The 14,315-nt window shown below is 39.3% G+C and overlaps 11 protein-coding genes across 11 annotated transcripts; 7 read left to right on the forward strand and 4 right to left on the reverse strand.

Moving 5' to 3' along the window:
* The first annotated feature begins 1,735 nt into the window (after positions 1-1,735).
* On the forward strand, positions 1,736-2,525 carry LOC121502875 (histone H1-like). The gene has a single exon (XM_041776862.2). It carries the CDS (start codon positions 1,776-1,778, stop codon positions 2,523-2,525), a length of 750 nt encoding a protein of 249 aa, XP_041632796.1. The 5' UTR covers positions 1,736-1,775.
* Positions 2,526-3,024: 499 nt separating this feature from the next.
* LOC121502587 (histone H2B) lies at positions 3,025-3,486 on the reverse strand. Its single transcript, XM_041776279.2, has one exon. It carries the CDS (start codon positions 3,436-3,438, stop codon positions 3,067-3,069), a length of 372 nt encoding a protein of 123 aa, XP_041632213.1. The 5' UTR covers positions 3,439-3,486; the 3' UTR covers positions 3,025-3,066.
* Positions 3,487-3,644: 158 nt separating this feature from the next.
* On the forward strand, positions 3,645-4,085 carry LOC121502856 (histone H2A). Its single transcript, XM_041776808.2, has one exon. The coding sequence runs from the start codon at positions 3,663-3,665 to the stop codon at positions 4,035-4,037; it is 375 nt and encodes a 124-aa protein (XP_041632742.1). The 5' UTR covers positions 3,645-3,662; the 3' UTR covers positions 4,038-4,085.
* Positions 4,086-4,735: 650 nt separating this feature from the next.
* LOC121502899 (histone H4) lies at positions 4,736-5,119 on the reverse strand. Its single transcript, XM_041776972.2, has one exon. The coding sequence runs from the start codon at positions 5,088-5,090 to the stop codon at positions 4,779-4,781; it is 312 nt and encodes a 103-aa protein (XP_041632906.1). The 5' UTR covers positions 5,091-5,119; the 3' UTR covers positions 4,736-4,778.
* A 223-nt stretch (positions 5,120-5,342) lies between these two features.
* LOC138929463 (histone H3) lies at positions 5,343-5,818 on the forward strand. The gene has a single exon (XM_070288900.1). It carries the CDS (start codon positions 5,381-5,383, stop codon positions 5,789-5,791), a length of 411 nt encoding a protein of 136 aa, XP_070145001.1. The 5' UTR covers positions 5,343-5,380; the 3' UTR covers positions 5,792-5,818.
* A 1,762-nt stretch (positions 5,819-7,580) lies between these two features.
* On the forward strand, positions 7,581-8,447 carry LOC108071502 (histone H1-like). The gene has a single exon (XM_070288909.1). The coding sequence runs from the start codon at positions 7,621-7,623 to the stop codon at positions 8,368-8,370; it is 750 nt and encodes a 249-aa protein (XP_070145010.1). The 5' UTR covers positions 7,581-7,620; the 3' UTR covers positions 8,371-8,447.
* A 421-nt stretch (positions 8,448-8,868) lies between these two features.
* Positions 8,869-9,330, reverse strand: LOC108070742 (histone H2B). Its single transcript, XM_017161342.3, has one exon. It carries the CDS (start codon positions 9,280-9,282, stop codon positions 8,911-8,913), a length of 372 nt encoding a protein of 123 aa, XP_017016831.2. The 5' UTR covers positions 9,283-9,330; the 3' UTR covers positions 8,869-8,910.
* Positions 9,331-9,488: 158 nt separating this feature from the next.
* On the forward strand, positions 9,489-9,929 carry LOC108070732 (histone H2A). The gene has a single exon (XM_017161331.3). The coding sequence runs from the start codon at positions 9,507-9,509 to the stop codon at positions 9,879-9,881; it is 375 nt and encodes a 124-aa protein (XP_017016820.2). The 5' UTR covers positions 9,489-9,506; the 3' UTR covers positions 9,882-9,929.
* A 381-nt stretch (positions 9,930-10,310) lies between these two features.
* LOC121502897 (histone H4) lies at positions 10,311-10,673 on the reverse strand. The gene has a single exon (XM_041776966.2). It carries the CDS (start codon positions 10,663-10,665, stop codon positions 10,354-10,356), a length of 312 nt encoding a protein of 103 aa, XP_041632900.1. The 5' UTR covers positions 10,666-10,673; the 3' UTR covers positions 10,311-10,353.
* A 281-nt stretch (positions 10,674-10,954) lies between these two features.
* On the forward strand, positions 10,955-11,392 carry LOC138929467 (histone H3). Its single transcript, XM_070288905.1, has one exon. It carries the CDS (start codon positions 10,955-10,957, stop codon positions 11,363-11,365), a length of 411 nt encoding a protein of 136 aa, XP_070145006.1. The 3' UTR covers positions 11,366-11,392.
* Positions 11,393-13,158: 1,766 nt separating this feature from the next.
* LOC121502727 (histone H1-like) lies at positions 13,159-14,025 on the forward strand. Its single transcript, XM_041776450.2, has one exon. It carries the CDS (start codon positions 13,199-13,201, stop codon positions 13,946-13,948), a length of 750 nt encoding a protein of 249 aa, XP_041632384.1. The 5' UTR covers positions 13,159-13,198; the 3' UTR covers positions 13,949-14,025.
* Positions 14,026-14,315: the final 290 nt, after the last annotated feature.

Here is a 14,315-nt window from a genome sequence, read left to right on the forward strand (position 1 = left end):
TCAGGACCACAAACATATTTATAATAGAGATTATACATTTTCATATATAATTTACATACTACAAATAAAACATTCCCGGTTTTGCGTTTTTATGGTTAAATATCTTATAGTCAGAGATCGATCTTAAAATATATAAATACAAATATTTACAATTATTTAGATAGTGCGATACTCTATTGGTATCTACGGAATGTAGGGACATTTATATTATTTTAATTCAGGGAATTTTTAAAAGATTAAAAAGGTATATTAAAAAACCAAATTGTACCGTGTTTGATCAAATTGATGTGGTTTTAATCAAACACAATCCAGTATATTTACTTTAATTAGCTTAAGGGGGGATATACATGTAAACCAAAATTTTTTTTGGTTTAAAAAATAGTTTGTTACTTAAAGAATATACTGTGTAAGTTTCATTATCGAATTCCAACTCCAAGTGCCTCAAATCAACTATATACGCAAGGTATATAAGTGTTAAACGTATTTTTCTCTGCTTAAAATTTTTGCATTTTTACCTATGCTATGGGCACGATTCACAAAAAACTATGTAACATATCGGAGTGAATCAAAAATTATTATGATCAGCATGAAATTATCTTCTATTTGAACCTAAATGCGGGTAATACAAATGAGTATTACTATTTTTTAAGAGGGTGGGAAGTGAAATCTGATTACCTGAAAATGGCATTTTTCCTTAGGAAATTATTTCCTACATTAAAAAATTCACGAAAAATGTCTACATTTTGACCGTTTACATGTATATCCCCCTTAAGGCCTGAAGTTGGTATAGCTAAACTAAAATTTCGCGCAATTTGAATTACGCGTTAATTTCATAATAAATAAATAAATAAATAATTAAAATATTTACTTAAGTTATTAAGTTCGAAATAAATGTATTCAAACTGCTTGATTTGAACATTTTATTTAAGTAATAAAAAACAAATCAATTTGTTTTTTCTATTTTTCTTAAGATATTAATATTACACTTATAAACTAAAAATCCATCAAATTAAATGCTTAAAAGATTTCATTTCCCGTCTCCTTGGGTACTGTGCTCAAGAAAACTCGAATATGAACGTTGTATGGGGAACATAATAGGCCATTTCCAAGAAACAAATGCATAAATTCAGTTTAAACTTTTATTAACTAAAACATGTGTCCTATTTATTTTACAAAATTGACAAAAACTAATATATTTTAAAATATTAATATTTTTTAGGTAGCCAAAACCATACCCGAAAGTACCAAGAAAGCCGACAATTTATGTATGAAAGGGCCAATTTGAAAGTGGTCAAAAAATACCATAATTTGTTTAAAACGAAAATATTTTGAGTGTTCCCGCAAGTAAAAGGTTCAAATTTCACTCTTTCTAAAAAATATTCATAATATTCATAAATTTTAATATTTTAACAGATGATTTTTCACGAAATGCTTTGGTCAAAAATGCAAATCTTGAACTTCAGACACTTTTACAAAATGATCCAAACAATAATTTCACATTAAAATAACTAAACATGTTTTATGAAACATTTAAGTGCTTAAAATAATTAAAACATTCTACCATTTAAAAATATAACATTGAGAAAAGAAGAAAATAAAACTGCACATCGATCAAACATAGGCAACGTAAATGAGCGCTGCCAAACACATAGTTATACTGCTCTCCTCCTCGATTCTCATATCAACGAGGGACGTCGGGTCTAGACCGCTCGCGCCATTTCTATACAAACAAAAGTGTTTTTCGTTAGCTTTCGAAAATAATTAGTGAAGCAAAAATGTCCGACTCTGCAGTGGCAACATCCGCGTCCCCAGTGGCTGCCCCACCAGCGCCAGTTGAGAAGAAGGTGGCCGCCAAAAAGGCATCTGGTTCAGGAGCTACCAAGGCCAAGAAGGCAGCAGTTCCACCATCACATCCGCCAACTCAACAAATGGTGGATGCTTCCATCAAGAACTTGAAGGAGCGTGGTGGCTCATCGCTTCTGGCAATCAAGAAATATATCACTGCCACCTACAAATGCGACGCCCAGAAACTGGCTCCATTCATCAAGAAGTACTTGAAGTCCGCAGTGGCTAATGGAAAGCTGATCCAAACAAAGGGAAAGGGTGCGTCTGGTTCCTTCAAACTGTCGGCCTCTGCCAAAAAGGAGCCCAAGCCAAAGGTTGCGGCTGCTGAGAAAAAAGTCAAAAGCAAGAAGGTAGTCACCAAGAAAGCCGGAGCCACCGCAAAGAAAGCCGCCGGAGCTGCTGACAAGAAACCCAAGGCTAAGAAGGCCGTTGCCACCAAGAAGACTGCCGAGAAGAAGAAAACTGAGAAGGCAAAGGCCAAGGATGCCAAGAAAACTGGAGTCGTAAAGGCAAAGCCAGCAGCAGCAAAGGCTAAGCCGGCCGCCGCGAAGCCAAAGGCAGCCAAGGCACCGAAGGCCAAGGCAGCAGCGTCCGCCAAGCCTAAGAAGGCAGTGAAGAAAGCAACTGCTCCGGCTACCGCTAAGAAGCCGAAAGCCAAGACCACGGCGTCGAAGAAGTAAATTAAGATAATCTTAATTATCGGCAATTTTAGATTTCGAAATCTGAAATTTGAAATTGATTTAAACAAGCCCTTTTCAGGGCTACAAAACTTTTTTAAAAGAGAGCTAAATTATCAATTTTTTAAAATTACAAATAGTGTTCCCGCTTCCTTTAAAACCCAGAAGTATTTATATATTTGATAATAAATAATAATACTAATAAATTAATTTTCGGAGGAAAATAGCGTATCGCAGTCAAGAGTCATGTCCGACCCTATAAACCATATTAATTTTTGGTCAGCATATCGATCTAAGTCGATTTTTTGGTAGAATTACTTTTTTTTTCCAAATTTTTTAAAGGGGTCACATTTAAATTGTACTATTCCAGGAAAATTTTAATTCGAAATAGATTTTATATTTTACAGGACAGCTTTTGGTTTTAAAATGGAAGCTTTATATATTTAAAGAAAAATTAGGCTTTTGAAAATTCAGATTCTTTGGTAAAACTTTTTGTGGCCCTGAAAAGGGCCTTTTTAATGCTTCTCCGCATCCGCGGGGAAATTTACTTGGAGCTGGTGTACTTGGTGACAGCCTTGGTTCCCTCACTGACGGCGTGCTTTGCCAACTCTCCGGGCAGGAGCAGACGAACAGCAGTTTGGATTTCCCGACTGGTGATGGTCGAGCGCTTGTTGTAGTGCGCCAGACGAGAAGCCTCGGCAGCAATGCGCTCGAAGATGTCATTCACAAAGCTGTTCATGATGCTCATCGCCTTCGAGGAAATGCCAGTGTCGGGATGGACCTGCTTCAGGACCTTGTAGATGTAGATAGCATAGCTCTCCTTCCTCTTCCGCTTCTTCTTCTTGTCGTTCTTAGTGATGTTCTTCTGGGCCTTGCCAGCCTTCTTGGCTGCCTTTCCACTGGTTTTAGGCGGCATTATTTTTTCACTTCACTTCACTTTGCGATTAACTCACTTTTCATAGCAGTCGGGCTTGGGTGTTCGCTCTTATACTTTTTTTCAAGCAATGTTTTCAGGTCTAAGGCGACCCACCCCTAACTGAACGCACAGGCAGAACTAAAAGTATAAATTCGTGACAAGCTGGGCAGCCGGCAACATTCGTTCTTCGTGTGTGTGCAGTGAATAAAGTGAAATAAGAGAAAATGTCTGGTCGTGGAAAAGGTGGCAAAGTTAAGGGAAAGGCAAAGTCCCGGTCCAACCGTGCCGGACTTCAGTTCCCTGTCGGCCGTATCCATCGTCTGCTCCGCAAGGGCAACTACGCCGAGCGCGTCGGTGCCGGCGCTCCAGTTTACCTGGCTGCCGTGATGGAATATCTGGCCGCTGAGGTTCTCGAGTTGGCTGGCAATGCTGCTCGTGACAACAAGAAGACGAGGATCATCCCGCGTCATCTGCAGCTGGCCATCCGCAACGACGAAGAGTTGAACAAGCTGCTCTCCGGCGTCACCATTGCCCAGGGAGGTGTGTTGCCCAACATCCAGGCTGTTCTGTTGCCCAAGAAGACCGAGAAGAAGGCTTAAGCGTTCAAAAAGCGTGCCAGAAACCTTGTACATAAAAACAAACTCAAACCCAAACGTCCTTTTCAGGACGACCAAACTATTTTAAAAGAAACTTACATTTTCAAATATGCCTAGCTAAGTTTAAACAATATTAATAATTATATAATAAATAAATTTATATATATAAAATATACATATAATATTTATATTTTTGGTTATCGCTATGCAGAAACCAATAGTACAGTCGCCAGAGAAATTCCAGTAACGAAACAAGACCGAGAAGGCTTAAGCGTTCAAAAAGCGTGCCAGCAACCTTGTACATAAAAACAAACTCAAACCCAAACGTCCTTTTCAGGACGACCAAACTATTTTAAAAGAAACTTACATTTTCAAATATGCCTAGCTAAGTTTAAACAATATTAATAATTATATAATAAATAAATTTTGTATATATAAAATATACATATAATATTTATATTTTTGGTTATCGCTATGCAGAAACCAATAGTACAGTCGTCAGAGAAATTCCAGGACATGGACAATGAACATTGTCATTGCAAGACAGTTTACGCTACCTAAAGATGTGATTGTCTTCCTACGGAAACCCCGACCAATTCAAATAAAGATATTTCCATTCTTGGGCTAGAATATTCAATGTTAAGATATATGCGAAATATAACTTGATAATTTTTCTCTTTTATGAAATTAAGTGGTGGTCCTGAAAAGGACCGATTGTTGAGAAGTACAGACTGTACTGATTTTTTAACCGCCGAAACCGTACAGGGTGCGGCCTTGTCTCTTCAGGGCGTAGACGACGTCCATGGCTGTGACGGTCTTCCTCTTGGCGTGTTCAGTGTAGGTGACGGCATCACGGATCACGTTCTCCAAAAACACCTTCAGAACACCACGGGTTTCCTCGTAAATGAGTCCCGAAATGCGCTTCACGCCGCCACGCCGAGCCAGACGACGGATGGCTGGCTTTGTGATACCCTGGATGTTATCACGCAGCACTTTGCGATGACGCTTGGCGCCACCTTTTCCCAAGCCTTTGCCTCCTTTACCGCGACCAGTCATTTTTCACTATTTTATTTTTACACTTCGAAAGTCACCACTGAACTAATGTAGAAGCCGCGTCGGCCGCTCCTATTTATACCTAAACTCTGCTCTGCACGAGCGAGCCCGAACGCTATGGCCTTCTCGCTCTGTGCTCGACAAACGAAATGGCATGTGCTTCGACTAGCTCTCTCTTTTCCACCCTCCACGTTTTGCTATATAAGAGGGTAGGCAATGCGCAGCTCGTTTATTGTGTTTTCAGACTCGTGAAGTAAACAGTGGACAGACAGTGAAAATAAGAAGAATATAAAATGGCCCGTACCAAGCAGACCGCTCGCAAATCGACTGGTGGCAAGGCGCCACGCAAACAACTGGCAACCAAGGCCGCTCGCAAGAGTGCCCCAGCCACCGGTGGTGTGAAGAAGCCCCATCGCTATCGCCCCGGAACTGTGGCTCTGCGTGAGATCCGTCGCTACCAGAAGAGTACCGAGCTGCTGATCCGCAAGCTGCCTTTCCAGCGCTTGGTGCGTGAAATCGCTCAGGACTTCAAGACTGACCTGCGCTTCCAGAGCTCGGCCGTGATGGCTCTGCAGGAAGCTAGCGAAGCCTACCTGGTTGGTCTCTTTGAAGATACCAACTTGTGTGCCATCCACGCCAAGCGAGTCACAATCATGCCCAAGGACATCCAGCTGGCCCGTCGTATCCGTGGCGAGCGTGCTTAAGTTGAGATTGCTTCGACTAGCAAATAGCGTCAATACATTTTGTACAAATCGGTCCTTTTCAGGACCACAAACATATTTATAATAGAGATTATACATTTTCATATATAATTTACATACTACAAATAAAACATTCCCGGTTTTGCGTTTTTATGGTTAAATATCTTATAGTCAGAGATCGATCTTAAAATATATAAATACAAATATTTACAATTATTTAGATAGTGCGATACTCTATTGGTATCTACGGAATGTAGGGACATTTATATTATTTTAATTCAGGGAATTTTTAAAAGATTAAAAAGGTATATTAAAAAACCAAATTGTACCGTGTTTGATCAAATTGATGTGGTTTTAATCAAACACAATCCAGTATATTTACTTTAATTAGCTTAAGGGGGGATATACATGTAAACCAAAATTTTTTTTGGTTTAAAAAATAGTTTGTTACTTAAAGAATATACTGTGTAAGTTTCATTATCGAATTCCAACTCCAAGTGCCTCAAATCAACTATATACGCAAGGTATATAAGTGTTAAACGTATTTTTCTCTGCTTAAAATTTTTGCATTTTTACCTATGCTATGGGCACGATTCACAAAAAACTATGTAACATATCGGAGTGAATCAAAAATTATTATGATCAGCATGAAATTATCTTCTATTTGAACCTAAATGCGGGTAATACAAATGAGTATTACTATTTTTTAAGAGGGTGGGAAGTGAAATCTGATTACCTGAAAATGGCATTTTTCCTTAGGAAATTATTTCCTACATTAAAAAATTCACGAAAAATGTCTACATTTTGACCGTTTACATGTATATCCCCCTTAAGGCCTGAAGTTGGTATAGCTAAACTAAAATTTCGCGCAATTTGAATTACGCGTTAATTTCATTATAAATAAATAAATAAATAAAATATTTACTTAAGTTATTAAGTTCGAAATAAATGTATTCAAACTGCTTGATTTGAACATTTTATTTAAGTAATAAAAAACAAATCAATTTGTTTTTTCTATTTTTCTTAAGATATTAATATTACACTTACAAACTAAAAATCCATCAAATTAAATGCTTAAAAGATTTCATTTCCCGTCTCCTTGGGTACTGTGCTCAAGAAAACTCGAATATGAACGTTGTATGGGGAACATAATAGGCCATTTCCAAGAAACAAATGCATAAATTCAGTTTAAACTTTTATTAACTAAAACATGTGTCCTATTTATTTTACAAAATTGACAAAAACTAATATATTTTAAAATATTAATATTTTTTAGGTAGCCAAAACCATACCCGAAAGTACCAAGAAAGCCGACAATTTATGTATGAAAGGGCCAATTTGAAAGTGGTCAAAAAATACCATAATTTGTTTAAAACGAAAATATTTTGAGTGTTCCCGCAAGTAAAAGGTTCAAATTTCACTCTTTCTAAAAAATATTCATAATATTCATAAATTTTAATATTTTAACAGATGATTTTTCACGAAATGCTTTGGTCAAAAATGCAAATCTTGAACTTCAGACACTTTTACAAAATGATCCAAACAATAATTTCACATTAAAATAACTAAACATGTTTTATGAAACATTTAAGTGCTTAAAATAATTAAAACATTCTACCATTTAAAAATATAACATTGAGAAAAGAAGAAAATAAAACTGCACATCGATCAAACATAGGCAACGTAAATGAGCGCTGCCAAACACATAGTTATACTGCTCTCCTCCTCGATTCTCATATCAACGAGGGACGTCGGGTCTAGACCGCTCGCGCCATTTCTATACAAACAAAAGTGTTTTTCGTTAGCTTTCGAAAATAATTAGTGAAGCAAAAATGTCCGACTCTGCAGTGGCAACATCCGCGTCCCCAGTGGCTGCCCCACCAGCGCCAGTTGAGAAGAAGGTGGCCGCCAAAAAGGCATCTGGTTCAGGAGCTACCAAGGCCAAGAAGGCAGCAGTTCCACCATCACATCCGCCAACTCAACAAATGGTGGATGCTTCCATCAAGAACTTGAAGGAGCGTGGTGGCTCATCGCTTCTGGCAATCAAGAAATATATCACTGCCACCTACAAATGCGACGCCCAGAAACTGGCTCCATTCATCAAGAAGTACTTGAAGTCCGCAGTGGCTAATGGAAAGCTGATCCAAACAAAGGGAAAGGGTGCGTCTGGTTCCTTCAAACTGTCGGCCTCTGCCAAAAAGGAGCCCAAGCCAAAGGTTGCGGCTGCTGAGAAAAAAGTCAAAAGCAAGAAGGTAGTCACCAAGAAAGCCGGAGCCACCGCAAAGAAAGCCGCCGGAGCTGCTGACAAGAAACCCAAGGCTAAGAAGGCCGTTGCCACCAAGAAGACTGCCGAGAAGAAGAAAACTGAGAAGGCAAAGGCCAAGGATGCCAAGAAAACTGGAGTCGTAAAGGCAAAGCCAGCAGCAGCAAAGGCTAAGCCGGCCGCCGCGAAGCCAAAGGCAGCCAAGGCACCGAAGGCCAAGGCAGCAGCGTCCGCCAAGCCTAAGAAGGCAGTGAAGAAAGCAACTGCTCCGGCTACCGCTAAGAAGCCGAAAGCCAAGACCACGGCGTCGAAGAAGTAAATTAAGATAATCTTAATTATGGCAATTTTAGATTTCGAAATCTGAAATTTGAAATTGATTTAAACAAGCCCTTTTCAGGGCTACAAAACTTTTTTAAAAGAGAGCTAAATTATCAATTTTTTAAAATTACAAATAGTGTTCCCGCTTCCTTTAAAACCCAGAAGTATTTATATATTTGATAATAAATAATAATACTAATAAATTAATTTTCGGAGGAAAATAGCGTATCGCAGTCAAGAGTCATGTCCGACCCTATAAACCATATTAATTTTTGGTCAGCATATCGATCTAAGTCGATTTTTTGGTAGAATTACTTTTTTTTTCCAAATTTTTTAAAGGGGTCACATTTAAATTGTACTATTCCAGGAAAATTTTAATTCGAAATAGATTTTATATTTTACAGGACAGCTTTTGGTTTTAAAATGGAAGCTTTATATATTTAAAGAAAAATTAGGCTTTTGAAAATTCAGATTCTTTGGTAAAACTTTTTGTGGCCCTGAAAAGGGCCTTTTTAATGCTTCTCCGCATCCGCGGGGAAATTTACTTGGAGCTGGTGTACTTGGTGACAGCCTTGGTTCCCTCACTGACGGCGTGCTTTGCCAACTCTCCGGGCAGGAGCAGACGAACAGCAGTTTGGATTTCCCGACTGGTGATGGTCGAGCGCTTGTTGTAGTGCGCCAGACGAGAAGCCTCGGCAGCAATGCGCTCGAAGATGTCATTCACAAAGCTGTTCATGATGCTCATCGCCTTCGAGGAAATGCCAGTGTCGGGATGGACCTGCTTCAGGACCTTGTAGATGTAGATAGCATAGCTCTCCTTCCTCTTCCGCTTCTTCTTCTTGTCGTTCTTAGTGATGTTCTTCTGGGCCTTGCCAGCCTTCTTGGCTGCCTTTCCACTGGTTTTAGGCGGCATTATTTTTTCACTTCACTTCACTTTGCGATTAACTCACTTTTCATAGCAGTCGGGCTTGGGTGTTCGCTCTTATACTTTTTTTCAAGCAATGTTTTCAGGTCTAAGGCGACCCACCCCTAACTGAACGCACAGGCAGAACTAAAAGTATAAATTCGTGACAAGCTGGGCAGCCGGCAACATTCGTTCTTCGTGTGTGTGCAGTGAATAAAGTGAAATAAGAGAAAATGTCTGGTCGTGGAAAAGGTGGCAAAGTTAAGGGAAAGGCAAAGTCCCGGTCCAACCGTGCCGGACTTCAGTTCCCTGTCGGCCGTATCCATCGTCTGCTCCGCAAGGGCAACTACGCCGAGCGCGTCGGTGCCGGCGCTCCAGTTTACCTGGCTGCCGTGATGGAATATCTGGCCGCTGAGGTTCTCGAGTTGGCTGGCAATGCTGCTCGTGACAACAAGAAGACGAGGATCATCCCGCGTCATCTGCAGCTGGCCATCCGCAACGACGAAGAGTTGAACAAGCTGCTCTCCGGCGTCACCATTGCCCAGGGAGGTGTGTTGCCCAACATCCAGGCTGTTCTGTTGCCCAAGAAGACCGAGAAGAAGGCTTAAGCGTTCAAAAAGCGTGCCAGAAACCTTGTACATAAAAACAAACTCAAACCCAAACGTCCTTTTCAGGACGACCAAACTATTTCAAAAGAAACTTACATTTTCAAATATGCCTAGCTAAGTTTAAACAATATTAATAATTATATAATAAATAAATTTATATATATAAAATATACATATAATATTTATATTTTTGGTTATCGCTATGCAGAAACCAATAGTACAGTCGTCAGAGAAATTCCAGGACATGGACAATGAACATTGTCATTGCAAGACAGTTTACGCTACCTAAAGATGTGATTGTCTTCCTACGGAAACCCCGACCAATTCAAATAAAGATATTTCCATTCTTGGGCTAGAATATTCAATGTTAAGATATATGCGAAATATAACTTGATAATTTTTCTCTTTTATGAAATTAAGTGGTGGTCCTGAAAAGGACCGATTGTTGAGAAGTACAGACTGTACTGATTTTTTAACCGCCGAAACCGTACAGGGTGCGGCCTTGTCTCTTCAGGGCGTAGACGACGTCCATGGCTGTGACGGTCTTCCTCTTGGCGTGTTCAGTGTAGGTGACGGCATCACGGATCACGTTCTCCAAAAACACCTTCAGAACACCACGGGTTTCCTCGTAAATGAGTCCCGAAATGCGCTTCACGCCGCCACGCCGAGCCAGACGACGGATGGCTGGCTTTGTGATACCCTGGATGTTATCACGCAGCACTTTGCGATGACGCTTGGCGCCACCTTTTCCCAAGCCTTTGCCTCCTTTACCGCGACCAGTCATTTTTCACTATTTTATTTTTCACTTCGAAAGTCACCACTGAACTAATGTAGAAGCCGCGTCGGCCGCTCCTATTTATACCTAAACTCTGCTCTGCACGAGCGAGCCCGAACGCTATGGCCTTCTCGCTCTGTGCTCGACAAACGAAATGGCATGTGCTTCGACTAGCTCTCTCTTTTCCACCCTCCACGTTTTGCTATATAAGAGGGTAGGCAATGCGCAGCTCGTTTATTGTGTTTTCAGACTCGTGAAGTAAACAGTGAACAGACAGTGAAAATAAGAAGAATCTAAAATGGCCCGTACCAAGCAGACCGCTCGCAAATCGACTGGTGGCAAGGCGCCACGCAAACAACTGGCAACCAAGGCCGCTCGCAAGAGTGCCCCAGCCACCGGTGGTGTGAAGAAGCCCCATCGCTATCGCCCCGGAACTGTGGCTCTGCGTGAGATCCGTCGCTACCAGAAGAGTACCGAGCTGCTGATCCGCAAGCTGCCTTTCCAGCGCTTGGTGCGTGAAATCGCTCAGGACTTCAAGACTGACCTGCGCTTCCAGAGCTCGGCCGTGATGGCTCTGCAGGAAGCTAGCGAAGCCTACCTGGTTGGTCTCTTTGAAGATACCAACTTGTGTGCCATCCACGCCAAGCGAGTCACAATCATGCCCAAGGACATCCAGCTGGCCCGTCGTATCCGTGGCGAGCGTGCTTAAGTTGAGATTGCTTCGACTAGCAAATAGCGTCAATACATTTTGTACAAATCGGTCCTTTTCAGGACCACAAACATATTTATAATAGAGATTATACATTTTCATATATAATTTACATACTACAAATAAAACATTCCCGGTTTTGCGTTTTTATGGTTAAATATCTTATAGTCAGAGATCGATCTTAAAATATATAAATACAAATATTTACAATTATTTAGATAGTGCGATACTCTATTGGTATCTACGGAATGTAGGGACATTTATATTATTTTAATTCAGGGAATTTTTAAAAGATTAAAAAGGTATATTAAAAAACCAAATTGTACCGTGTTTGATCAAATTGATGTGGTTTTAATCAAACACAATCCAGTATATTTACTTTAATTAGCTTAAGGGGGGATATACATGTAAACCAAAATTTTTTTTGGTTTAAAAAATAGTTTGTTACTTAAAGAATATACTGTGTAAGTTTCATTATCGAATTCCAACTCCAAGTGCCTCAAATCAACTATATACGCAAGGTATATAAGTGTTAAACGTATTTTTCTCTGCTTAAAATTTTTGCATTTTTACCTATGCTATGGGCACGATTCACAAAAAACTATGTAACATATCGGAGTGAATCAAAAATTATTATGATCAGCATGAAATTATCTTCTATTTGAACCTAAATGCGGGTAATACAAATGAGTATTACTATTTTTTAAGAGGGTGGGAAGTGAAATCTGATTACCTGAAAATGGCATTTTTCCTTAGGAAATTATTTCCTACATTAAAAAATTCACGAAAAATGTCTACATTTTGACCGTTTACATGTATATCCCCCTTAAGGCCTGAAGTTGGTATAGCTAAACTAAAATTTCGCGCAATTTGAATTACGCGTTAATTTCATAATAAATAAATAAATAAATAATTAAAATATTTACTTAAGTTATTAAGTTCGAAATAAATGTATTCAAACTGCTTGATTTGAACATTTTATTTAAGTAATAAAAAACAAATCAATTTGTTTTTTCTATTTTTCTTAAGATATTAATATTACACTTATAAACTAAAAATCCATCAAATTAAATGCTTAAAAGATTTAATTTCCCGTCTCCTTGGGTACTGTGCTCAAGAAAACTCGAATATGAACGTTGTATGGGGAACATAATAGGCCATTTCCAAGAAACAAATGCATAAATTCAGTTTAAACTTTTATTAACTAAAACATGTGTCCTATTTATTTTACAAAATTGACAAAAACTAATATATTTTAAAATATTAATATTTTTTAGGTAGCCAAAACCATACCCGAAAGTACCAAGAAAGCCGACAATTTATGTATGAAAGGGCCAATTTGAAAGTGGTCAAAAAATACCATAATTTGTTTAAAACGAAAATATTTTGAGTGTTCCCGCAAGTAAAAGGTTCAAATTTCACTCTTTCTAAAAAATATTCATAATATTCATAAATTTTAATATTTTAACAGATGATTTTTCACGAAATGCTTTGGTCAAAAATGCAAATCTTGAACTTCAGACACTTTTACAAAATGATCCAAACAATAATTTCACATTAAAATAACTAAACATGTTTTATGAAACATTTAAGTGCTTAAAATAATTAAAACATTCTACCATTTAAAAATATAACATTGAGAAAAGAAGAAAATAAAACTGCACATCGATCAAACATAGGCAACGTAAATGAGCGCTGCCAAACACATAGTTATACTGCTCTCCTCCTCGATTCTCATATCAACGAGGGACGTCGGGTCTAGACCGCTCGCGCCATTTCTATACAAACAAAAGTGTTTTTCGTTAGCTTTCGAAAATAATTAGTGAAGCAAAAATGTCCGACTCTGCAGTGGCAACATCCGCGTCCCCAGTGGCTGCCCCACCAGCGCCAGTTGAGAAGAAGGTGGCCGCCAAAAAGGCATCTGGTTCAGGAGCTACCAAGGCCAAGAAGGCAGCAGTTCCACCATCACATCCGCCAACTCAACAAATGGTGGATGCTTCCATCAAGAACTTGAAGGAGCGTGGTGGCTCATCGCTTCTGGCAATCAAGAAATATATCACTGCCACCTACAAATGCGACGCCCAGAAACTGGCTCCATTCATCAAGAAGTACTTGAAGTCCGCAGTGGCTAATGGAAAGCTGATCCAAACAAAGGGAAAGGGTGCGTCTGGTTCCTTCAAACTGTCGGCCTCTGCCAAAAAGGAGCCCAAGCCAAAGGTTGCGGCTGCTGAGAAAAAAGTCAAAAGCAAGAAGGTAGTCACCAAGAAAGCCGGAGCCACCGCAAAGAAAGCCGCCGGAGCTGCTGACAAGAAACCCAAGGCTAAGAAGGCCGTTGCCACCAAGAAGACTGCCGAGAAGAAGAAAACTGAGAAGGCAAAGGCCAAGGATGCCAAGAAAACTGGAGTCGTAAAGGCAAAGCCAGCAGCAGCAAAGGCTAAGCCGGCCGCCGCGAAGCCAAAGGCAGCCAAGGCACCGAAGGCCAAGGCAGCAGCGTCCGCCAAGCCTAAGAAGGCAGTGAAGAAAGCAACTGCTCCGGCTACCGCTAAGAAGCCGAAAGCCAAGACCACGGCGTCGAAGAAGTAAATTAAGATAATCTTAATTATGGCAATTTTAGATTTCGAAATCTGAAATTTGAAATTGATTTAAACAAGCCCTTTTCAGGGCTACAAAACTTTTTTAAAAGAGAGCTAAATTATCAATTTTTTAAAATTACAAATAGTGTTCCCGCTTCCTTTAAAACCCAGAAGTATTTATATATTTGATAATAAATAATAATACTAATAAATTAATTTTCGGAGGAAAATAGCGTATCGCAGTCAAGAGTCATGTCCGACCCTATAAACCATATTAATTTTTGGTCAGCATATCGATCTAAGTCGATTTTTTGGTAGAATTACTTTTTTTTTCCAAATTTTTTAAAGGGGTCACATTTAAATTGTACTATTCCAGG

This window comes from Drosophila kikkawai, unplaced genomic scaffold, assembly GCF_030179895.1.
Source record: "Drosophila kikkawai strain 14028-0561.14 unplaced genomic scaffold, DkikHiC1v2 scaffold_209, whole genome shotgun sequence".
NCBI classification, from domain to species: Eukaryota; Metazoa; Arthropoda; class Insecta; order Diptera; family Drosophilidae; genus Drosophila; species Drosophila kikkawai.